Source organism: Aulonocara sp. 'chitande type north' Nkhata Bay, linkage group LG16 (assembly GCF_057382095.1).
Source record: "Aulonocara sp. 'chitande type north' Nkhata Bay isolate Kocher_YH1m ecotype deep benthic linkage group LG16, A_spYH_male_GT1.1, whole genome shotgun sequence".
Classification (NCBI taxonomy): Eukaryota; Metazoa; Chordata; class Actinopteri; order Cichliformes; family Cichlidae; genus Aulonocara; species Aulonocara sp. 'chitande type north' Nkhata Bay.
The window spans coordinates 16093898-16118515 of NC_141359.1; the positions used below are offsets into that span (position 1 = coordinate 16093898).

Genomic DNA, 24618 nt, shown 5'->3' on the forward strand with positions numbered 1-24618 from the left:
TGGGAGGAGAAAATGGCAGCTAAAGTGAAAGTCCTTTCAGCCTCCATTTAGTGTTGAGAGCAGAAAGAGGAAAAGTGGAGCTGAGGCAGGGTGAGTGCTAACGCAACATTCTTGTTTTTGTGCTGTCAGAGTCTCCTCCAGAGGCTTTGACTTTTACCAACCTGCTATTGGAAAGCAGCTTTAGTTCTGAATAACTTTGCTATTGCAATAAGGTTTCTTTGTGCTCCATCTAGCCTGCTGTTTCCTATAGAAAAGTCCTTTAGTCTACCTACAAATGTGATATGAGGACAGCAAGAACAGTGCAGGCGTTCTGTTTTATGGTGATCTATTAATGCTATAGTGCACTAACATTATTATTATAAAATCATTTAATATCAAAATCAAGGAATAACCATCTAAATATTAACAGCTGCACAATATAGTGAGGTAAGACAGAAACAAGTTTAACATACTACTACTATTACTACTACTACTACTACTACTAATAATAATAATAATAGTGGGAGATACACTACTACTTCTGGGTTAACCTTGGATTTTCTGTTCTTTGACGGTGGTTCACTCCTTGCGGCTCCAGAGCAGGTAATACTCCAGCTATAAGATCATTATAAAGATTTTTAACCACCATTAGATAATATCTCTGATGTAGCTGACCAATGAAATGGCCCTTTTAGACTGGTCAGATACTGCCAACACCACCCCTTTCCTATGAAAGTGCAGGGAAAACCCTGAGTTAACATACATGATGACCTAATTTATGTGACCATTTATCCTGATCTTCATATTAGAGCAAGTGAATTCAGATCCAGTTTGCTATTTGTCCTCAACACTTCAAACCAACACCCAGGATGTAAACAAACGAAAATACTGAACACTGATTGAAGCCCAGATTGACTCTTAGTAAAAGGAAAAACAACGACAACAACAACAACTCAGGAAACCTAATTCAAGGCGTTCACTTTCGGTTTTCGTTTCGTTTCAGATTCAAACTTAATACTTATTCTTAGTAGCCGTACCACAACACAAAGTTTTCTCATCGTTTAATATTCGTTTTCTTCTTTTATTGAGACCTTCAGCGTGTCCGGTGTTCGAGGTTAACTGGAGTCGCAGATCAACTGGTGACGGTTAAACAGAAATGCGGTAGACTTGCTTTTCAGGATACCGACAAACAGGGAAATAAACACTGACTATTTCATCTGTGAATAGGAGTGGTGATTTCTAGAAGTTTGTGTATAGCTACAATTAGGTATTTCTTACCAATGAAGGCCAAAAAATAAATACACAATACAATTTCACTTAGTTTAAAGTTTTTTTTGCATGACGCCACAACGAAAAACGCAAAGTTACAAATGTATTGTGCATGACACGGGAATAAAAACGCGGTGACAGAGATGTGTGTCTGGTTGTAGTCTATGACACTTGGCTACAGGTGGCAGTAGTTGACTCGACTCTGTTTGAGTGCACACAAACCAAACTGCACACTTTAGTTGTGAACGCTGTGAATCGGAGCAACAAAATGCGGAGGAGTAAAAACGAAGACAACATTTTCCAGATCGTTGGCTCTTACCGTCGTGTGAACTGAATCGGTGTGGTGACGTTTGTTTGGCGTTTTCGCGGTCGCCTCGTGCATGAGAATATCACCAGGTAAAGTCGAGACAGTTTTTACTATTTTATTGGTCAAGACCAAAAATGCTGAGATATTCAATTTGTGTTCTCTAGTTGTGAAATGTGTTGGGCTGCGTTGTAGTTATTGTTATTTAACTGAAACGCAGTATTTCAGTTGTCACCACAAGGTGGCACAGTTTCGCCGTGAAGGTACGTGACCTACGTCATCACGCCACTGACCAAGTGAGCCTTGAAAGAGAGGATGGACTGTGTATCGGTGTTTAAAACTTACGGATGTTGTTGACTCCGTCCTCATTTTTCCTTCGAATTCATTGCTTTTGATGCTGCACTGCTCAACATATCCTCACACAACCGCATAAGTATCACAGATGAAATATTCAGCTGTTATTTCCTGGTTTGTCGGTAGCAGCTCCTGAAAAGCAAGTGTACCACACATGTGTTTGACGGTCTCTCGTTGCTCTGGAACGCTACCCGTCCAGGTGTCGTGTCAACCTCACGGTAGATATCCCCGAGAGAATTTATTTCCCCTGCGTGGCGAGCACGCACTGGGCTTTCCAAATCACGGACAAATAGTATCTGTCATTCTTGATTTTTAGTTCACAAACAGTTCTTATAACGAATGTCTGCCCCTGAAATGTTGGAGGTTTTATTTCTTTATTCAGTAAAGTTACAGGATAATTATCAGGAAAAATGTGTTGGTTTGTTGCCCTTTCAGGGTTTGAATTGAATCTTATTTTGTTTTTTAAAGTACAACAACGGAGAAATAAAAAAAGACAAACAAAGCAAAACAAAACAACAACAACAAAAAGCTTTCATGATCAAAAAGGAGCAGGAAGAAGCATAAACTTATTTAATCCCACCCCCTTTCCACTACCCAGTAATCAATAGACTACACTTTTTCTTCCTGTTTATGCCCGGACCATCAGAAATACCTGATAACAATTACATTATGTGTTGCATGTATTTTTAATTTCTTATGTTTGTAATTTTATATATATATATATATATATATATATATATATATATATATTTTGTGTGTGTGTGTGTGTATTTAACAACCCCAGTAACACCGCCCCAGTAACAAAAGGGGTAGTAGCTGATCACTGACTCAGTAAATGGCTTAATGGTGCCATATTTTGCATTTGCACCTTGCTCATAGTAATGTATGTTTGGCAGGTCAGTTTTAGGTTTAAATGTGGGTGAAAGACTCGTGTTTATGATGACGACTAAAAAAAAAAATTAATTAAAAAATGTAATTAAGTAATTTGAGTTGAAGCCCTCATGATGACCCTATACCTTTGCATGAACTGGAGGTTTTTAATCCTGACTACTGGCAGGCACTGATCTGCATTTTTCTCTATTCCGGCTTTGACTTTAAAAGCAAACAATCACCATTTCAGGTTTGGCTGTACTTTCGCATTTTCACTATAGCTCAGAGAACTGTAGAAAACTCACTTCCCTTCAGACTAAGACTGCAGCAATAAACTGGTGACCAAAGTCACAAGGAGGTTTTTGTCAGCTGGTCAAGAATACACATTTTCTTACACCGACCTGTGTGACAGCGGGCTTAGTCACGTGATCCTAAATCAATACAATAGAATACAATGCCTTTATTCTCACTATACAGGGAGTGCAGAATTATTAGGCAAGTTGTATTTTTGAGGAATAATTTTATTATTGAACAACAACCATGTTCTCAATGAACCCAAAAAACTCATTAATATCAAAGCTGAATGTTTTTGGAAGTAGTTTTTAGTTTGTTTTTAGTTTCAGCTATTTTAGGGGGGTATCTGTGTGTGCAGGTGACTATTACTGTGCATAATTATTAGGCAACTTAACAAAAAACAAATATATACCCATTTCAATTATTTATTTTTACCAGTGAAACCAATATAATATCTCCACATTCACAAATATACATTTCTGACATTCAAAAACAAAACAAGAACAAATCAGCGACCAATATAGCCACCTTTCTTTGCAAGGACACTCAAAAGCCTGCCATCCATGGATTCTGTCAGTGTTTTGATCTGTTCACCATCAACATTGCGTGCAGCAGCAACCACAGCCTCCCAGACACTGTTCAGAGAGGTGTACTGTTTTCCCTCCTTGTAAATCTCACATTTGATGATGGACCACAGGTTCTCAATGGGGTTCAGATCAGGTGAACAAGGAGGCCATGTCATTAGTTTTTCTTCTTTTATACCCTTTCTTGCCAGCCACGCTGTGGAGTACTTGGACGCGTGTGATGGAGCATTGTCCTGCATGAAAATCATGTTTTTCTTGAAGGATGCAGACTTCTTCCTGTACCACTGCTTGAAGAAGGTGTCTTCCAGAAACTGGCAGTAGGACTGGGAGTTGAGCTTGACTCCATCCTCAACCCAAAAAGGCCCCACAAGCTCATGTTTGATGATACCAGCCCAAACCAGTACTCCACCTCCACCTTGCTGGCGTCTGAATCGGACTGGAGCTCTCTGCCCTTTACCAGTCCAGCCACGGGCCCATCCATCTGGCCCATCAAGACTCACTCTCATTTCATCAGTCCATAAAAACTTAGAAAAATCAGTCTTGAGATATTTCTTGGCCCAGTCTTGACGTTTCAGCTTGTGTGTCTTGTTCAGTGGTGTTCGTCTTTCAGCCTTTCTTACCTTGGCCATGTCTCTGAGTATTGCACACCTTGTGCTTTTGGGCACTCCAGTGATGTTGCAGCTCTGAAATATGGCCAAACTGGTGGCAAGTGGCATCTTGGCAGCTGCACGCTTGACTTTTCTCAGTTCATGGGCAGTTATTTTGCGCCTTGGTTTTTCCACACGCTTCTTGCGACCCTGTTGACTATTTTGAATGAAACGCTTGATTGGTCGATGATCACGCTTCAGAAGCTTTGCAATTTTGAGACTGCTGCATCCCTCTGCAAGATATCTCACTATTTTTGACTTTTCTGAGCCTGTCAAGTCCTTCTTTTGACCCATTTTGCCAAAGGAAAGGACGTTGCCTAATAATTATGCACACCTGATATAGGGTGTTGATGTCATTAGACCACACCCCTTCTCATTACAGAGATGCACATCACCTAATATGCTTAATTGGTAGTAGGCTTTTGAGCCTATACAGCTTGGAGTACGACAACATGCATGAAGAGGATGATGTGGACAAAATACTCATTTGCCTAATAATTCTGCACTCCCTGTACAGATGTACAATGACATACAGAGAATCTCAGTGCAAACATGTGGGGGGCTATATACATATGAACAGTATTTACAGAAAAAGTATAAAAATGTGCAAAAATACAATCTGGTAAAAAAAAAAAAGAAAATAAATATGGAAATAAATAGAGTTACAGTGGGGCAAAAAAGTATTTAGTCAGCCACCGATTGTGCAAGTTCCCCCACCTAAAATGATGACAGAGGTCAGTAATTTGCACCAGAGGTACACTTCAACTGTGAGAGACAGAATGTGAAAAAAAAAAAATCCATGAATCCACATGGTAGGATTTGTAAAGAATTTATTTGTAAATCAGGGTGGAAAATAAGTATTTGGTCAATAACAAAAATACAACTCAATACTTTGTAACATAACCTTTGTTGGCAATAACAGAGGTCAAACGTTTACTATAGGTCTTTACCAGGTTTGCACACACAGTAGCTGGTATTTTGGCCCATTCCTCCATGCAGATCTTCTCGAGAGCAGTGATGTTTTGGGGCTGTCGCCGAGCAACACGGACTTTCAACTCCCGCCACAGATTTTCTATGGGGTTGAGGTCTGGAGACTGGCTAGGCCACTCCAGGACTTTCAAATGCTTCTTACGGAGCCACTCCTTTGTTGCCCGGGCGGTGTGTTTTGGATCATTGTCATGTTGGAAGACCCAGCCTCGTTTCATCTTCAAAGTTCTCACTGATGGAAGGAGGTTTTGGCTCAAAATCTCACGATACATGGCCCCATTCAATCTGTCCTTAACACGGATCAGTCGTCCTGTCCCCTTGGCAGAAAAACAGCCCCATAGCATGATGTTTCCACCCCCATGCTTCACAGTAGGTATGGTGTTCTTGGGATGCAACTCAGTATTCTTCTTCCTCCAAACACGACGAGTTGAGTTTATACCAAAAAGTTCTACTTTGGTTTCATCTGACCACATGACATTCTCCCAATCCTCTGCTGTATCATCCATGTGCTCTCTGGCAAACTTCAGACGGGCCTGGACATGCACTGGCTTCAGCAGCGGAACACGTCTGGCACTGCGGGATTTGATTCCCTGCCATTGTAGTGTGTTACTGATGGTGACCTTTGTTACTTTGGTCCCAGCTCTCTGCAGGTCATTCACCAGGTCCCCCCGTGTGGTTCTGGGATCTTTGCTCACCGTTCTCATGATCATTTTGACCCCACGGGATGAGATCTTGCGTGGAGCCCCAGATCGAGGGAGATTATCAGTGGTCTTGTATGTCTTCCATTTTCTGATGATTGCTCCCACAGTTGATTTTTTCACACCAAGCTGCTTGCCTATTGTAGATTCACTCTTCCCAGTCTGGTGCAGGTCTACAATACTTTTCCTGGTGTCCTTCGAAAGCTCTTTGGTCTTGGCCATGGCGGAGTTTGGAGTCTGACTGTTTGAGGCTGTGGACAGGTGTCTTTTATACAGATGATGAGTTCAAACAGGTGCCATTCATACAGGTAACGAGTGGGGGACAGAAAAGCTTCTTACAGGAGACGTTACAGGTCTGTGAGAGCCAGAGATTTTCCTTGTTTGAGGTGACCAAATACTTATTTTCCACCCTAATTTACGAATAAATTCTTTACAAATCCTACCATGTGAATTCATGGATTTTTTTTTTCACATTCTGTCTCTCACAGTTGACGTGTACCTCTGGTGCAAATTACTGACCTCTGTCATCATTTTAGGTGGGGGGACTTGCACAATCGGTGGCTGACTAAATACTTTTTTGCCCCACTGTATGTTCCTGCTGCAGCTCCGCAGGAGTGTGAGCCAATGAGAAACCGAGGCACAAAACATTAGACCACAATTTCAGCATAGAAATTGATGTGTGCGATGTATGTGGGAAGGCAGTTAAGTAATGTGGCAACACAACAAACCTTGTTAAAAAAAAAAGTGGGGACCCGGCTCTCACTCGATGGGAGTTGGCTCTTCTGATTCACTACAGAGCTGATGCTTCTGCTCATGACACATCACTACTGGTCATGGCAGATGGCTGCCCCTCCCTGAGCGAGGCTCTGACGGAGGTTTCTTCTTGTTTAAAGGAAGTTTTTTTCCTTCTCACTGTCGCCAAGTGCTGGCTCATAGGAAATGTTTAATTGTTGGGGTTTCTGTGTATTCTTGTAGAATATATAATATAGCACACCTTCAAATGATAGTTGTTTGATTTGGTGCGATTATATATTAAATTGAAAAGAGCAGGCCCTTCCTCAGGAGAGGTACCGCTATGAACGTATGTCATGAGATGCTGTTTTTATTTTAGATATCAGGTGGGATATAGTGGCAGTGTATGCATTAAGAGCATACAGCAGGTCCAGTGCTGTGTTTTCCTGTTGGGACAGGTGACATAGTGGTTGTTAATGTTCTTTCTATTTAGATGTGGTTAAAATCAACAACCCAAACAGCCCTGAAATGATGAGTTAGCAGGCATACTACCATGCAATGTCTAACTAAAAGTAAAACAACAACAACAACAAGACTTTCTTTAACAAGTAACACAACCCAACAACTGGTGTTACACTTTTACTTCAGAGTTCCAGGGAAAAGAGTGCCTAGAGTACTTTTGTGTTCAGTTAATATACTCCTTTCGTTTGAATTATTTTTCATACATTCTAGATGTATTTTCTATTTTTCTATTTTAGATGTATACACCCACACAAAATGAGTACTCTGTGTGTAGTCACATCTGTGTCACATTTGCTGTTCTACCTAGCAGCATCTATATTTAACATCAAATTGTGATATTTCGCCCAGCCCATTGCATTCTCTTTAACACTGGTTGCTTCACATTTCCTGTTAAGAGGGCGGAGTTTCGCCATCCACATAGTGTTCAGTGTAACTGTCAGCCAGCTATCAGAGCTGAATCTTCCTGCTTCTGGTAAGTTGCGCTTTTTCAAGAAATTGTTTCTGTTTGAAAATAGATTTTTACCTCTGATGAATCATGTCACATTTTATTCTGTTGCCTCTTCTTACATTAAAAAAGCAAGTTTATTATAGAAGAACAAAACGAACTTTATAGTTTATACCATCAGTGAAAAACTGAGAAAATATTAGAGAACCAGACTAATGTAATGCAGCCACACCACTGCTTTGTGACACTTAAAGTTATAATAAGCAGCGTGGGGAAGAGAAGCTTCTGTTTTTGGGGGGAAGTTGACTGCTTGACATTTTTCTGAGAAAGGGTTGCACAATTTTTTAACCGGGTTTCTGTGTCAGTGTTGTATTAAGTGGAGTTAATACAAAGCTGTATCATCACCCCCTCCTGTTTTCTGCATCATATGTCAGCTTCACAAAGGAACTATCTGATTATTTCTTGTGCCTGATGATAGATACATGCACACAGAAAGAGCAGCAGTTAAGTCGTAGCCTCCACATGTCTGAGTGTCATTTAAATGAAAACACATTACATTAAGCTACATTTGCTGCAACTAGTAACAACTAATTCCACTGTGGCATCTTTGACCGTAACATAGGAATGTTATGATCACCGTATCTCCTGAGCCAGAAGTGACTATATTGAATCGATTACATTTAACATTATTACTAAACAGAATCATGTTTGTTGTTAACAGGTTGGAACTTTTCTCCAGCTCATTAAATACAACAACAGTGACAACACAGGAAGAAAGAAAGTCACAACAAAACACTTTCTTAATCCTCGTTAAATTTCAGATTAAGAGCAGTTCATATCAGTATCAGTGCCTTAAAATCTGTCTCGTCAGTCACCTGGAGAGTTAGAGTAGAATCTTATCGAATAAAAAAGCGGTTAACACAGGGTGAGCAATAAAGTTCTGTTCACGGAAGTGCATTGTAACGTGTGCTCATGATCAAGTTTCTTTTTCTTCTGCTCATGTTATAATCTAATACAGTCTAATGTGAGCTTTTCATGCTGTGTGTGTGTATGGTGCATACACTTTCAGTCAAGTTGTTTAATTAGCACACAGTAGGGCTAGGGCCAGATGATGCTGCATCACGCACTGGATTCAACTGAATTTTAAACTGTAAACACAAAGTGTTCTGTCTGTGTTGAATTAAGTCAAATGATAATTTGAGGCCTTTTGTTTCAGACTAAAATGATGCTCTATAAGGCTTTAGAAAAAGTCTCACACACCACCTCAGTCTCTCCAACCTCATTTGTCTCATTTGATAAGGTCTTTTTAGGCTGGTGGAGTCAGTCATTTATAGACACATACGAGAGAAATGCTTCCTTCTTTCTCATGAGCACTTTTTTCAGAAAGCGGAAATGTACTGATGAACTAACACTTCACTCTTCCCTTTACCTTTTATGGTGTGGAATACTGACACATTTCGCAAAACTGGGTGGTTTGTGGTTGAGTACAGGAAACCTTTGCACTGGGTATTATATTTGTTAGCTCTGAAAGTTGGGTGTGTTACACATGTCAGCATGGTCTTTAATGTAGTCTGTGAGTTAATGCTGCTGTAAGGACACTTATAAAATGTTTCTTCTTGTTACAGCAGTTACACGAATGGTTAGCTGAATATTTGTGTGTGTGTTTTGTATAGTTTTTCAGCCATTTTAAATCAATGTTGTCAAACTGTACACAAACTGTACGCAAATCCTCGCAGCAACTTGCCGAGATGTACTGCAGCTACAGACCTGAAGGTGGTGCTGTTGTCTGTGCTGCTTGTAGCATTCAGCGCTCTTCTGTTCAGATGCTTGAAGACAAAGGAAAGGTTCATCAGCAATTAAGGTTTATTTATCAGAATCCGAATACTTTAATAATCCCTAAAGAAATGATGTGGGTTACAGTTGGTCCAAGAATCCATTAAATAATACAATATATTACAGAGTTTACAAAGTATAAGAGCACCTTTTTGGAAATAATAAGAGATATTTGGGGCGTGAGCAAATTCATGAGGAAGTATTTTATAGGATCTTGTTAGTTTTGTAGTTGTCCTGTGTCTCTGCCTTTATGAAAATTCTGCAATTTTAAATCAGCTGACTGTTGTCTTTTTCCATCAGAACATGGATCGGTGTATGCCATTACTTATTCTCCTGCTGATGGGAAGACATGGTAAAGCATAAATACTACATTACAATATTTATTCACAAATTTATAAACCTTATCAACCTTTACCTTTTACTTAATGTGATGTTTAATAAAATGACTGCATGTGTAAAATGTACGTTTGAGCGGTTTATGATTTTGAGGTTGTCAATGACTCTGTAAACATGATATACATGATACACTTTTGGGGGTTTCTTTCCAGGGCTGTGCCAACAAGAAGAAGTTTGCTCAAAGTCACTGATCAACTCCTGTGATGACTGTATAAAATCTGGGCCATACTGTGCATGGTGCCAAACACTGGTGAGAAAGAAAGTTTATGTAAAATCTAAATACTGTCTCTGTTTTAGTGCTAACGTGAGCGTTTTATCTACAACGAAAAGCTGTCCTCTAATCCACTGCTGAACCCGTGGTAGCATGTCAGTAATTACCTGTTATACCATTAAAATACATATGTAGAAATACACACTCGTGTGTTTCACCTCAGTCGCAGCTGAGTTCATTTTCAATCCACACAATAGACCCTCAAGTTTTCTAATTAGTTGATGTGGTTTCCATTCTGTCAAACACCACATGCTGCTTCACACTTCCTGCAACCAAATTTGATTTTGCTTCTCAGGTTATCGTAGGTTCACATCCAGAACTTATTGTAAGACTGAGCCACTGCCAGTACATTAGGTCAGCTTCCTTTCTTACTATGATGGCACGTTTTGTTACTTGGGTGACTATTAGATATTGGATATTTCTGCACCAGAGATGGAGTGCATCACATTCAGACTACACTGTGTAATCACTAATTCCACTAACTTTAAGTCCAGTGTCATGCTCTTCCTGGTCCTGCCGTTATATCAGCAGATCAGCAATGTAACATACCACAGTTTTCCAGCCCCTCTTCAGGCTTCATGTGCTTGAAAAGTTCTGGTTTTGAGGTAATCCAAGATGATAGTTAAAGATATAGTAAGACAGTGTAAAGTGTGTAATTGAATTTGGGTACTTAATGGTGGAATCTACCAGAACCCCATGTTGGCATCAAGTTCACACAACACTTTTGCTCTGCTGGTATGCACAGTTTACAGTGCACATACTCTTTCAAATCAGATAGATCCTCACACAAACCTAGCTTTTTGTTGTCTTTGTTAGACACAACCACCATACCCACACACATGGCTGATAACGCCCAGGTTTTCCATGTTCTAGAGGTTTTCCTTAACCCTTCCCAGCAGTGTAAACGTCGTGAAAACTTTTGGAAAAATGGCATATCCCATTTTAAAAAAATCTTACAGTTATCGTACTTCACCAAGGCTGCATCAAAAACCACATTTTGCTAACTGGCTGTACCCATAGCAAGACTTTGTCCAGTTCTAATATTACAAAGGAATGGTGCTTTAGGGATACACTGGACCTGGCTTTATGAAAGGGGAGATATGAGAACAGTTCCATGATTCACTGTGATACAGACCATTGAAAGCAGTGATAAATATATATGACAAGTGGTGCAGATCTTAGAAATGTTAACAATGGTTTTTCAGTTTCATGCTATAAGCTGTGTGGATCTAAACTCAGAGGTCAACTATGAACATTATGCGTTTTTATCATTAAATGGTTATTATGTGATAATACCGATCAGGCAAACTTTTGTGCTTTTATAACTTTTATAATAAGTGGTGATTGTAATGTGACTGTGATATTGTCCTGATGGAGCTCATACTGTACATTACACTCACTACTATAGTGAGTGTAAGCCGCTGGAAAATGTTTTTCCTTTTGACTTGAGGATTATTGACAAAATTCTTTTTAAACTTGGGCAAAAGACACAGATAAGTGATATGTATCAAGATTTATTATGAAGAAGAACTTTCTTTTTTGTCTCCTTCCCTTCATGCAGAATTTCACCAAAGATGGAGAACAGGATGCAGTGCGCTGTAACACCAGAGCTGACTTGATCAAAAGAGGCTGCAAAGAGAATGAAATCATCTCCCCTAAAAACAAACGAAACATTGCCAAGGATGATCCTCTGTCTGCATCTCAAAATGGGCAAGTTGTCCAAATGAGGCCTCAGAAGATTGACCTTGACCTGCGACCTGGTCAGTGGAATCGGTTAATGTTGCCTACAATATTAAGTGAATGTCAGGCCTGGTTTCTCACAGATTCATTCCAAGCAGAAAGTGCTTATAAAAATTGCATGAACTCACCCTATCACAACAATCTGAATTATGTGTCTGTATACAGTGGGGCAAAAAAGTATTTAGTCAGCCACCGATTGTGCAAGTTCCCCCACTTAAAATGATGACAGAGGTCAGTAATTTGCACCAGAGGTACACTTCAACTGTGAGAGACAGAATGTGAAAAAAAATCCATGAATTCACATGGTAGGATTTGTAAAGAATTTATTCGTAAATCAGGGTGGAAAATAAGTATTTGGTCACCTCAAACAAGGAAAATCTCTGGCTCTCACAGACCTGTAACTTCTTCTGTAAGAAGCTTTTCTGTCCCCCACTCGTTACCTGTATGAATGGCACCTGTTTGAACTCATCATCTGTATAAAAGACACCTGTCCACAGCCTCAAACAGTCAGACTCCAAACTCCGCCATGGCCAAGACCAAAGAGCTTTCGAAGGACACCAGGAAAAGTATTGTAGACCTGCACCAGACTGGGAAGAGTGAATCTACAATAGGCAAGCAGCTTGGTGTGAAAAAATCAACTGTGGGAGCAATCATCAGAAAATGGAAGACATACAAGACCACTGATAATCTCCCTCGATCTGGGGCTCCACGCAAGATCTCATCCCGTGGGGTCAAAATGATCATGAGAACGGTGAGCAAAGATCCCAGAACCACACGGGGGGACCTGGTGAATGACCTGCAGAGAGCTGGGACCAAAGTAACAAAGGTCACCATCAGTAACACACTACAACGGCAGGGAATCAAATCCCGCAGTGCCAGACGTGTTCCGCTGCTGAAGCCAGTGCATGTCCAGGCCCGTCTGAAGTTTGCCAGAGAGCACATGGATGATACAGCAGAGGATTGGGAGAATGTCATGTGGTCAGATGAAACCAAAGTAGAACTTTTTGGTATAAACTCAACTCGTCGTGTTTGGAGTTAGAAGAATACTGAGTTGCATCCCAAGAACACCATACCTACTGTGAAGCATGGGGGTGGAAACATCATGCTATGGGGCTGTTTTTCTGCCAAGGGGACAGGACGACTGATCCGTGTTAAGGACAGAATGAATGGGGCCATGTATCGTGAGATTTTGAGCCAAAACCTCCTTCCATCAGTGAGAACTTTGAAGATGAAACGAGGCTGGGTCTTCCAACATGACAATGATCCAAAACACACCGCCCGGGCAACAAAGGAGTGGCTCCGTAAGAAGCATTTGAAAGTCCTGGAGTGGCCTAGCCAGTCTCCAGACCTCAACCCCATAGAAAATCTGTGGCGGGAGTTGAAAGTCCGTGTTGCTCGGCGACAGCCCCAAAACATCACTGCTCTCGAGAAGATCTGCATGGAGGAATGGGCCAAAATACCAGCTACTGTGTGTGCAAACCTGGTAAAGACCTATAGTAAACGTTTGACCTCTGTTATTGCCAACAAAGGTTATGTTACAAAGTATTGAGTTGTATTTTTGTTATTGACCAAATACTTATTTTCCACCCTGATTTACGAATAAATTCTTTACAAATCCTACCATGTGAATTCATGGATTTTTTTTTCACATTCTGTCTCTCACAGTTGAAGTGTACCTCTGGTGCAAATTACTGACCTCTGTCATCATTTTAGGTGGGGGAACTTGCACAATCGGTGGCTGACTAAATACTTTTTTGCCCCACTGTATATTACTAGTGCCTATGTATGCTGTGTACTGTATGTACTATTTACAGTTCATATATTGTTCTACTGTATGTATGGGGGGGAGTAGCTTTGGTTTTGCCTTTAATCATTCCCTTTTTTTTAACTGTGTTTGCAGGACTTCCAGTTTCATTCAATGTTTCTTTTAAGGCAGCTGAGGGCCATCCAGTGGATCTCTACTACCTGATGGATCTGTCCTACTCCATGAAGGATGACCTGGCAAATGTCCAAGTACTAGGAACAGATCTTTTTGCTGCACTGAGAAAAATCACAAACCATGCTAGAATAGGTAAAAACATTACATCATAATCTCCCAACTTGGTATACACAGATTTTACTAACTGTGGACAGGAACTCCAGCCAAAGAGCAACGAATGAACATTTAAATCCAAATTAGTCAGTGTCTTTAAAATTGCTATAATAGTGCATTAGTGCATCAACTGTGGAGTGTAGGGCTCTTCTGCTGGTGGATTCATGTAACATGTACCTCCTGCTTTTCAGTAGCTAAATATGGCTACAGAGAGCTTTTAATTAACGACACAGTGGTGTTCATTCATTAGGGAGGAGGTTGTCCTACAGAGGTTTGTGCTCTCCCAGTCACTTTTGGTATGAATGGAAACTAAGTCAGAAATTAATTTCAAGTCCATTGTCAACAAAGAGTTAACACAAAATGTATTATCTTTTCTGCCCTATACTGTTGCTTTTTAGTATGTTTTATAAACCTTACTATTTCTGTAATTCCAGGGTTTGGTGCCTTTGTTGATAAAACAGTCCTTCCTTACACGAATACCAACAAGGAAAAACTGCAGAAGCCGTGTGATGAGAACGACCAGCAGTGTCAGCCTGCCTTTGGCTACAGACATGTCCTTAGTTTGACACCAAATAAGAATGACTTCGAAGCTGAAGTGAAAAAGCAGTTTATCTCTGGGAATCTGGACTCTCCAGAGGGGAGTCTGGATGCCATGATGCAGGCTGCTGTATGTGAGGTAAGACCTCTGCTGCTAAGACCATACAGTGCCGTCCTTTAAATCACACATCCCTTATCATTGATCTGGTGGCATCTGAACAGGTCGGCCTCTGTTCTAAATGTAAATGATGGTCGCTTTTAAATAAAGTGTTAATTACAAGCTTTCTTGGTCAGTCGTACATACTGATCTGAGTCTAACCTGCTCACCACAGAGACAAGCACCACAGTGCAGCAGATGCACAAACACATATACACACATGCAGTGGTTAAACTTCGTCACAGTCAATGCTCACAGCTCATATAGCCAAACATGTAGGCCTCTACTCATTTATGACTTGTCACATGTTCTGAAAAGTCAAAGCTAACAGACTGGAAACAGGATGAAACAATGGAGTTCCATCCAGCCAAACATGGCTCACACAGCAGTTATGTTCATAACTAAATGTTTTAGAGAAATTCGATCTAGATGTATTTTTCTCAGGGTAAAAAAAGTAAATACAGCTTTTTTTTTAGCCAAAGTTGATTTTGACAGCATTTGACTGGGTCTTAATGCTCCCTGATATGTTGTTCAGGACAAAATTGGTTGGAACAGCAACAGCACTCGGCTGATTGTGCTTACCACTGATGCTGGATTCCATATGGCTGGGGACGGAAAGCTGGCCGGTATACTGGAACCCAATGATGAAAAGTGTTACATGGAAAACAATCTTTATGTCAAGAGCACTGAGATGGTATGTATGGAATCATGTGAGTTTTGTTCAGCTTCTAAGAAGAACATGGATCAGATTTATAAGCATCCAATGTTTTCCCCTCTCTTTTAATTGTTTTGAATAAGGACAAAAAAAATCAGACTGCACAGAAAACAATGATATAAAATCCATACTTGCATTTATATATACGCTGACGCCTCACACACACATACATATCACTTTATTTTCTTTTCCATCTCTTCTCCACTCTCCAAAAATCTCCAGGACTACCCCTCTGTTGGACAGCTAGCTATGCAGTTGGAAAAAAACAGGATTCAGACGATTTTTGCAGTGACACAAAATGTTGAGTCTGTGTACAAGGTAAATAAGATGTACCTTTCATTTTCTATCTGCTTGTGGGGCAAAAATAGTTGGACTCTTGACTGATTTTACATTTCATGTCTTTCCAAGGAACTCTCAAAGATGATTCCAAAATCAGAAGTTGGAGTTCTGTCATCAGATTCCAAGAATGTTGTTCAGTTGATTGAAAGAGCCTACAATGTAAGTTGACACATTTTGTGATGAGTGGAATATTTCTAATGATTTGGAGGTGGGTTTTTTTTCTCTCTCTCATTATCTTTACCAGACCATTTACCATCTTTTCAAATTCATGACAGGCATTATCCTCTAAAGTGACCATAACTCATGACAATCTCCCTGAAAAAGTGAGAGTCGTCTACAGGCCGATATGCAGCCATGGAGAAAAAAGCGAGAAAGAGGGGGTTTGTGACCAAGTGCACGTGGGAGATGAGGTCAGTGTTCTTTGAACTTTTCATAGTCACATGTCACCCACATGTCAGTGAACATTGGATTGATCTGGATGGGTGGTCCAAGTCTTGGTGGCACCTATTTTGTAGCTCAGAATCTTTAATTCTCGATCCTTTGGGTGGCGCTGTCACTTGGTAACACTGCCCTCTCTGCGGTAGAGTATCACTTCGTGTTCCTATTCCAACACACAGTGGTGTGTTTGAGTAGCTCATCTGCATAATAATTTAATTAAAATTTTTTAGATAACTTTTTATTTCATAATAAAACCTTAATGTGCTTCATCCGAAGCACACTCTCTGTGTACTCGCTCGCTAATTTATAGCCAAAGTTTTCACTCACTGTGTCTTTACTGTTTTGCTAGCTTAGCTCGTAGCAGACTTGCTAGCAGCATGGCCTCTTCACCTGTCCGTCCTGCACTTTCCTGCTCATTGTCTCAGATGCTTAGTTACTCCTCGGCCTCCTTTAGCATTAATGATACTTTTACCCTCCAACCTTGCTGAGGAGATCTGAAAGAATATGATATGGAATTTTTAACCTTTTCACCAAGTCCAGGATCCCACAGAGTTTTCACCTAGTTGGGAGAGTACTTTAAATGGTAGGTGGGCTGAAGACATCCTTCTCAGATGCCCTTTATTGCAAAATGCTTACTTTTTGCACAACCTACTGCCATTGTTGCACTTTTCTATTGCACTGTTGGTTCAGTATCATTCTGTTCTGTCTGGTGTTGCACTGGTTTGTTATTGTTTTTTTCTTGCAATTTTTGCACACTTGCACTTTATGTCATCCTGTTGATTGACTGCCATATATAGCAACATGGTCTTGGAGGCACACAGTACAGTACTGTGTACTGTACCACTGCACATGGTTGAAATGACAATAAAGCCACTTGACTTGACTTGACCTTCGAAATGGCTTTTTTAAATAAAACCAACCAAGCTAACTCCTCAGCCTAAACTCTAAGGACAAACCCAGCCATGCGGTGGAAGAACTTTGTCTCAGCCACTTTGTGCAGTATTGTTTTGGTCAGTACACAAAAGTCATTTTTGTGATTTGTCATTGATAAACAATTAAATTCAGACCCAATTATTAATTTCAATTGCCTGATGTAATAAAAACCATTATGCTGATGTGGTATCCATCCACACGATAAACCTTACTCATGGAGAGTAACTTAGGTAGTCACTCTTTATTAAAGTGGTCCAGATAGACCAGTATCATTCTAATACTGAGTACCATGGGCTGACTCTTAACAAGACAGTTTAAATCAAGTTGAAAACCAAATTAGTGCATGTACCTGCAAGCTTTAGACCACGTGGGCAGAACAGCCAAATGTTGAGAGCCAATAATGTTTAAAAATGTATACACAGCTCTTTGGGTATCATTGATATATTACAGGGCTCTAGACTAACTTTTTGCCACGGTTGCACATGGTTTTATTTTTTACAATTATTATAGATGTTTTAAGGCTGTAAAACCCCTCACTACACACTTTATACACTTTTCTCAGACAGGCATGAACATTTTCACACTTTTCTCTCTTGTTTAAACACAAAGTTCAAACCTTGTAGAAAAATAAGTCCAGTATTATAGAATGAAACCAAAGGCTCCCGCAGGTGACAACGTTTCATCGACCTTGTTGTGTTTGTTGGGGAGAAAACTTACAAACATACAGTACAGCACTTCAGAGTCACACTGCTAGCGATCTAAGATTTATGTAAATTTGACAAGCTGAACGCATTCTGTACTGTACAGGAGATATGGCACGAGATCAATTGACAATAGTCTACAGCCAATCAGGACGCAGAACACAATGCGCTGTTTAAAACAAACAAACAAAAAAAAAAACTGCATGCAAAATTGCACACAAAAAAATCTGCGAAACAGCAAGGCTGCGAAAGGTGAACCACGTTATAGCGAGAGACCACTGTATACTGTTATACAAAGTGAATCTCTTGTTTTGACCAGTTTAGAGTATTGTTATACTATATGCACTTGTGACTCACAACACCTGAATTCCCATTCCAGGTTATTTTTGAAATTACGGTGACCGCAGACACGTGTATGGAGAACAAGTTCTTTACCATCAGTCCACGGGGCATTAAAGACACGCTGACAGTGACCATAAATACCACATGTAAGTGCCAATGTGACACTGCTGGACCCATTATTGACCCCCATCCACACTGCAATATGAGTGGGAGCATCAGCTGTGGTATTTGTAGGTAAGCTCTGATTCTCAGTGTTTTGGTATCGACTGAAAATGTTATTGAATCCACTTAAATGTCGTCAAAGCTGTTTGCAGCCTGCTCTGTCTGCCAGAAAAGTACCAGCATCAGTCATTTGTTTAAACATATAAGAATGGTGACATTTATTTTCCTGTTAATGCCGACAACCAGAGCTGCTTTACACTGTAAGTAATGCCCCTTTCTTTAGTTCAGTAAATCACTGCATCTGTCTGAAGTAGAGATTGGCAGCCTTCAAGTGGATAATTCAAACACAGCCTGGGATTAGAGCTTTGCTTCTTCTCTGTCACCAGCATTTGTGATCAGTCTCAACTCATGTCAGATATCATAAATACAGGTCAAGGCAGTCCTTTGTCATCACACAAGATTGACTTTGTTGCTCTTTGTACTTCTCTGTCCTGGTCTGAAAAGACGTGTAATTTCTTCTCCCATCACAAGCCACATTTTCTAAAGATAGCCAAGAAGAGGTGTAGGGGTCAGTGTCCCTTTCAGTTCACAATATTCAAATGAGTTTTATTCATATAGCGCCAAATCCCAACAACAGTGGCCTCAAGGCACTTTGTATTGTAAGTGAAAGAGTCTACAAGAGGGGTGTCAAACATAAGGACTAGAGATGGACCGATCCGATATTACGTATCGGTATCGGTCCGATACTGACCTAAATTACTGGATCGGATATCGGAGAAAAATAAAAAATGTAATCCGATCCATTAAATATCACGAAAGCACCTCGCAAAACTTGCAACACACAGTAACTCACCTCAGAACGTTAGCACGTCGGAGCAGTATGCATCACGTGATAGAGCGGCTGTGGCATGCGGGACCTGTCGGTGGTCTGGATAGCATTTGGAGCTTCGCTAGCAACCCAGCATTTCATCTCCGACAAAGTTATCCCCGAGAGAAGTAAAGCAAGTGTGTAAGTCCATCTCTGAATATTTGTAAAGCATTCCCACGTTAAGCTTAACGAGCGACTGCCTCTCGCTCTCCGGCTGCTACTTCAATCGTGAAACTGCTTAAATGATCAGCTGATCGGCTTTTCTGTCGCGAGTCCGTCTCTCTTGTTTGTTTTTGGCCCACTTTGCACCAGAAAGAGGAAACCAGCGGCTGAACAACAGCAGAACGTTTAAGCTTGATCAGCTGTTGTTAGAATTTATTTAATATTACTTTCTACACCAGGATCTTTTTCTACGTAGCTGACGGCTGGTAACTGTGCAGGGGTGGATCTAGCAAAGTTTAGCCAGGGGGGCCGATAGGGCATTAACAGGGAAAAGGGGGCACAAAGACATACTTTTCTTTCTTATTCTCATTTAAAATGTCTAGCTTTTAATAAATAATTATCCGAATCTTACACCCAAAGTTTTAATTTGATGTAAAATGAATAGAAGTCAATTACTGTATATAGTGACTATTAAGTCTAATATATATACCCTAGTAAGCTATAGTACTTTTTACTTTGGGAAGGTACCATCTGTGCAGTCTGCAATTTTGTTGAAGAAAGATGTTGAATCTATTTAATATTTCTTGAAAAATAATTGATTTCTGTGCATTTTTTTCACACTGCATCAAATTCAAGGTTCAAGGTTCTTTATTTGTCACATGCATAGTTATACAAGTATACCACACAGTGAAATGTAGCCTGACATTATGTAGCCTGACAAATTAAGGTTGATTACGTCGATTAAGCATCATGAGGTGGAGCGTGAGGGGTGGTTCCCTATTTTTTATTTATTTATTTTTGTTGTTGCTGGGAGTTGGAACCCTATTAGTTAGGTTGCTTAATATTTACGCTAAGTACTCTTTAAAATACCAGAATAGGGAGGATGGTGTAGGTCTAAGTTTATTAGATTGATCAGTATTGCTGAACTATGAAATATTTTTTTTGTATACAGGTATAACAGAATAGCTTTAGTGTAGTTGTTGTTTTAAACTTGAGTATGAACTTGCAGACTTGCAAAATGCAGCAAGATATTTTAAAAAACAGTTTTGTTGATTAAAAAACACTATATCGGATTCATATCGGTATCGGCAGATATCCAAATTTATGATATCGGTATCTGTATCGGACATAAAAAAGTGGTATCGTGCCATCTCTAATAAGGACCGGAGGCTAGAATTGGATAAGCAAAGACTCTAATCTGGCCCACTGGATCCATCTTTGGAAAAGAGGAAGTACATAGATTTGAAACTTTTAGCTAAATTGTCACAAGTTTTGTAGCTTTCCTATTGATAAAGCACCAATGTTATTAATTTCAAAATCCTACACTGCTTTTTTTCTCAAGCTATCTCATTCAGAAGATTTTTAGAAAACTTGACCTCTGACCTTGAAGTCATGGTCAGTGGGATTCAAAGTTATTTTTAGTTGATGCACCTATGGTATCAACTAGAGATGGCACGATACCACTTTTTTATGTCCGATACCGATACCGATATCATAAATTTGGATATCTGCCGATACCGATATGAATCCGATATAGTGTTTTTTAATCAACAAAACTGTTTTTTAAATATCTTGCTGCATTTTGTATAAGTTCATACTCAAGTTTAAAACAACAACTACACTAAAGCTATTCTGTTATACCTGTATGCAAAAAAAAAATTTCATAGTTCAGCAATAATGATCAATCTAATAAACTTAAACCTACACCATCCTCCCTATTCTGGCATTTTAAAGAGTACTTAGCGTAAATATTAAGCAACCTAACTAATAGGGTTCCAACTCCCAGCAACAACAAAAATAAATAAATAAAAAATAGGGAACCACCCCTCACGCTCCACCTCATGATGCTTAATCGACGTAATCAACCTTAATTTGATGCAGTGTGAAAAAAAAATGCACAGAAATCAATTATTTGTCAAGAAATATTAAATAGATTCAACATCTTTCTTCAACAAAGTTGCAGACTGCACAGATGGTACCTTCCCAAAAGAAAAGGTACTATAGCTTACTAGGGTATATATATTAGACTTAATAGTCACTATATACAGTAATGGACTTCTATTCATTTTACATCAAATTAAAACTTTGGGTGTAAGATTCGGATAATTATTTATTAAAAGCTAGACATTTTAAATGAGAATAAGAAAGAAAAGTATGTCTTTGTGCCCCCTTTTCCCTGTTAATGCCCTATCGGCCCCCCTGGCTAAACTTTGCTAGATCCGCCCCTGCACAGTTACCAGCCGTCAGCTACGTAGAAAAAGATCCTCGAGTAGAAAGTAATATTAAATAAATTCTAACAACAGCTGATCAAGCTTAAACGTGCTGCTGTTGTTCAGCCGCTGGTTTCCTCTTTCTGGTGCAAAGTGGGCCAAAAACAAACCAGAGAGACGGACTCGTGACAGAAAAGCCGATCAGCTGATCATTAAGCAGTTTCATGATTGAAGTAGCAGCAAGAAGAGGCAGTCGCTTGTTAAGCTTAACGCAGGAATGCTTTACATTCAGAGATGGACTTACACACTTGCTTTACTTCTCTCGGGGATAACTTTGTCGGAGATGAAATGCCGGGTTGCTAGCGAAGCTCCAAATGCTATCCAGACCACCGACAGGTCCCGCATGCCACAGCCGCTCTATCACGTGATGCATACTGCTCCGACGTGCTAACGTTCTGAGGTGAGTTACGGCGTGTTGCAAGTTTTGCGAGGTGCTTTCGTGATATTTAATGGATCGGATTACATTTTTTATTTTTCTCCGATATCCGATCCAGTAATTTAGGTCAGTATCGGACCGATACCGATACGTAATATCGGATCGTGCCATCTCTAGTATCAGCTAGAGATGGCACGATACCATTTTTTTATGTCCGATACCGATATCATAAATTTGGATATCTGCCGATACCGATATGTATCCGATATAGTGTTTTTTTTAATATCTTGCTGCATTTTGTATAAGTTTATACTCAAGTTTAAATAAACAACAACACTAAAGCTATTCTGTTATACCTGTATGTAAAAAATATACTGCGCCCAAAATATTTCATAGTTCAGCAATACTGATCAATCTAATAAACTTAAACCTACTTCATCCTTCCTATTCTGGTATTTTAAAGAGTACTTAGCAGAAATATTAAGCAACCTAACTAATAGGGTTGCAAGCTCTCAGCAAAAAAAAAAATAGGGAACCACCCCCCACCCTCCACCTCATGATGCTTAATCGATGTAATCAAATTTAATTTGATGCAGTGTGAAAAAAATGCACAGAAATAAATTATTTGTCAAGAATAATTAAATAGATTCAACATCTTTCTTCAACAGAATTGCAGAATTCACAGATGGTACTTTCCCAAAGGAAAAAGTACTATAGCTTACTAGGATATGTTAGACTTAACAGTTACTATATACAGTAATGGACTTCTATACATTTTACATCAGATTAAAATTTTTGGTGTAAGATTCAGATAATTATTTATTAAAAGCTCGACATTTTAAATGAGAATAAGAAAGAAAAGTATGTCTTTGTGCCCCCTTTTCCCTGTTCATGCCCTATCAGCCCCCCTGGCTAAACTTTGCTAGATCCGCCCCTGCACAGTTACCAGCCGTCAGCTAGAAAAGGATCCTGGTCTAGAAAGTAATATTAAATAAATTCTAACAACAGCTTATCAAGCTTAAACGTGCTGCTGGTTTCATTTTCTGGTACAAAGTGGGCCAAAAACAAAGAAGAGAGACGGACTCGTGACAGAAAAGCCGATCAGCTGATCATTAAGCAGTTTCACGATTGAAGTAGCAGCAGGAAGGTGAGGGAAAGAGAGAGGCAGTCGCTCCATATATCGGTTGTTAAGCTTAACGTGGGAATGCTTTACAAACATTCAGAAATGAACTTACACACTTGCTTTACTGCTCTCTGGGATAACTTTCTCGGAGATGAAATGCTGGTTTGGTAGCCAGGCTCCAAATACACACAGCCGCTCTATCACGTGAGCACACTGCTCCAACGTGCTACGGTTATGAGCCGAGTTACGCCGTGTCGCAAGTTTTGTTCCTTACTTTTTTTATTTCTCGCCGATATCCGATCCAGTAATTTAGGCCAGTATTGGACCGATACCGATATGTAATACGGTCCATCTCTAGTATCAACTAGAAAGTCCTTCGTCGCCTTGTTCTCAAGTTATTGCATTCACAAACTTCGGTATCCACACTGGGGTGAAGGAGATACCCGATCAGCCTTTACAGCTGAGGGATAAAAACTTACTTGGCAGATTAAGTTAAAAAGAGAAAAGGTCAGTTTGCGTGTGACCATTACAACAGAATTCTTTACAGCAATGTTTCTAAGTAAGAGAAAATGCACAGACAGAGTTATAAAGAAGAAGAAGCTGGACTGTTTAGGAGAGATGACCAGGTTGATGGACATGAAGTAAAACACACTTTCACAGTAGCCACAAGAAGAATCATACAACTAATTGGAAGTTGCACCATCCACAATGAGCTGCTTTGCACTGACAAGCACATGGATAAACACTTCTGACTTAGTTCTAAGCTTAACTGTGTAAATGTTTAGCAGTGTGAGGGACAGGAAGTCAGGTCTTATGAAAACATTCATGTTTTTGAGGTGTTGAGGTTTAGAGGAAGAGAACCCTTGTAACAACTCTTATTGTGTTATAGCACCACTAGCGGGGGTTGCCCTACTACTGTAGTAGTTGTGGGAGTCTCCTAGTGTGTGTGTGAGTGCAGTGGCAGCCGAGCAATCTGTTCAGAGAGAGACCTTACCATTGTAACGGTCTGGTGCCAACGCCTACCTGTCCCCACACATGTATGTATGGACTGAGTAGAGCCGTGGAGACCTGGCTTGTGTGGTCTCATGTTGCCAACAACAAATAAAGGTCTATTTAACTGACTGGCCTCCAAGTTGTCCGGCTAACCTCCACACCACATGCCCGCTGGACCTGCTAGCTGCTCCTTCCTCGCCAGACTGCCGTCACACCCGGATGAAAATTGAAACACTACTATTATCAGATAAATTTGTTTGCAGACTCACCTGACTCATCATCAAAGATGCAATCACATTAGGATAAAGAATGAGTGAGAAAGGCTAGTATTATTTGATAATTACTGTAAGTTGATATTAGTGATGGTGTGATCAAATCAACATTTTCATATTTTACTTTGTTTCCTAAAATTGTCTAATAGTTTCATTTTTGTCATGATGTCAAACTGTGTCCATTCTTTGAACTTCTGATAAAAAGTCTGCTAG

At 39.9% G+C, this 24618-nt stretch overlaps 1 protein-coding gene across 4 annotated transcripts in view; it reads left to right on the plus strand.

The window, feature by feature from the left end:
• itgb2 (integrin, beta 2) overlaps positions 1-24618 on the plus strand; it is a 29826-nt gene continuing 5208 nt past the window's right edge. Inside the window, exons 1-11 of one of the 4 annotated variants that reach the window (XM_086265894.1) lie at positions 1-90; positions 9819-9870; positions 10067-10164; positions 11747-11945; positions 13826-13996; positions 14452-14693; positions 15247-15405; positions 15649-15744; positions 15835-15924; positions 16041-16175; positions 18217-18413. In XM_086265894.1, coding sequence (XP_086122020.1) covers positions 9822-9870; positions 10067-10164; positions 11747-11945; positions 13826-13996; positions 14452-14693; positions 15247-15405; positions 15649-15744; positions 15835-15924; positions 16041-16175; positions 18217-18413 — 1436 coding nt within the window. In that variant the 5' untranslated portion in view covers positions 1-90; positions 9819-9821. Of the gene's footprint in view, positions 91-1449; positions 1645-7641; positions 7713-9815; positions 9871-10066; positions 10165-11746; positions 11946-13825; positions 13997-14451; positions 14694-15246; positions 15406-15648; positions 15745-15834; positions 15925-16040; positions 16176-18216; positions 18414-24618 lie in introns of those variants that run through there. The other 3 variants (XM_086265895.1, XM_086265893.1, XM_086265896.1) reach the window with 3 other exon arrangements.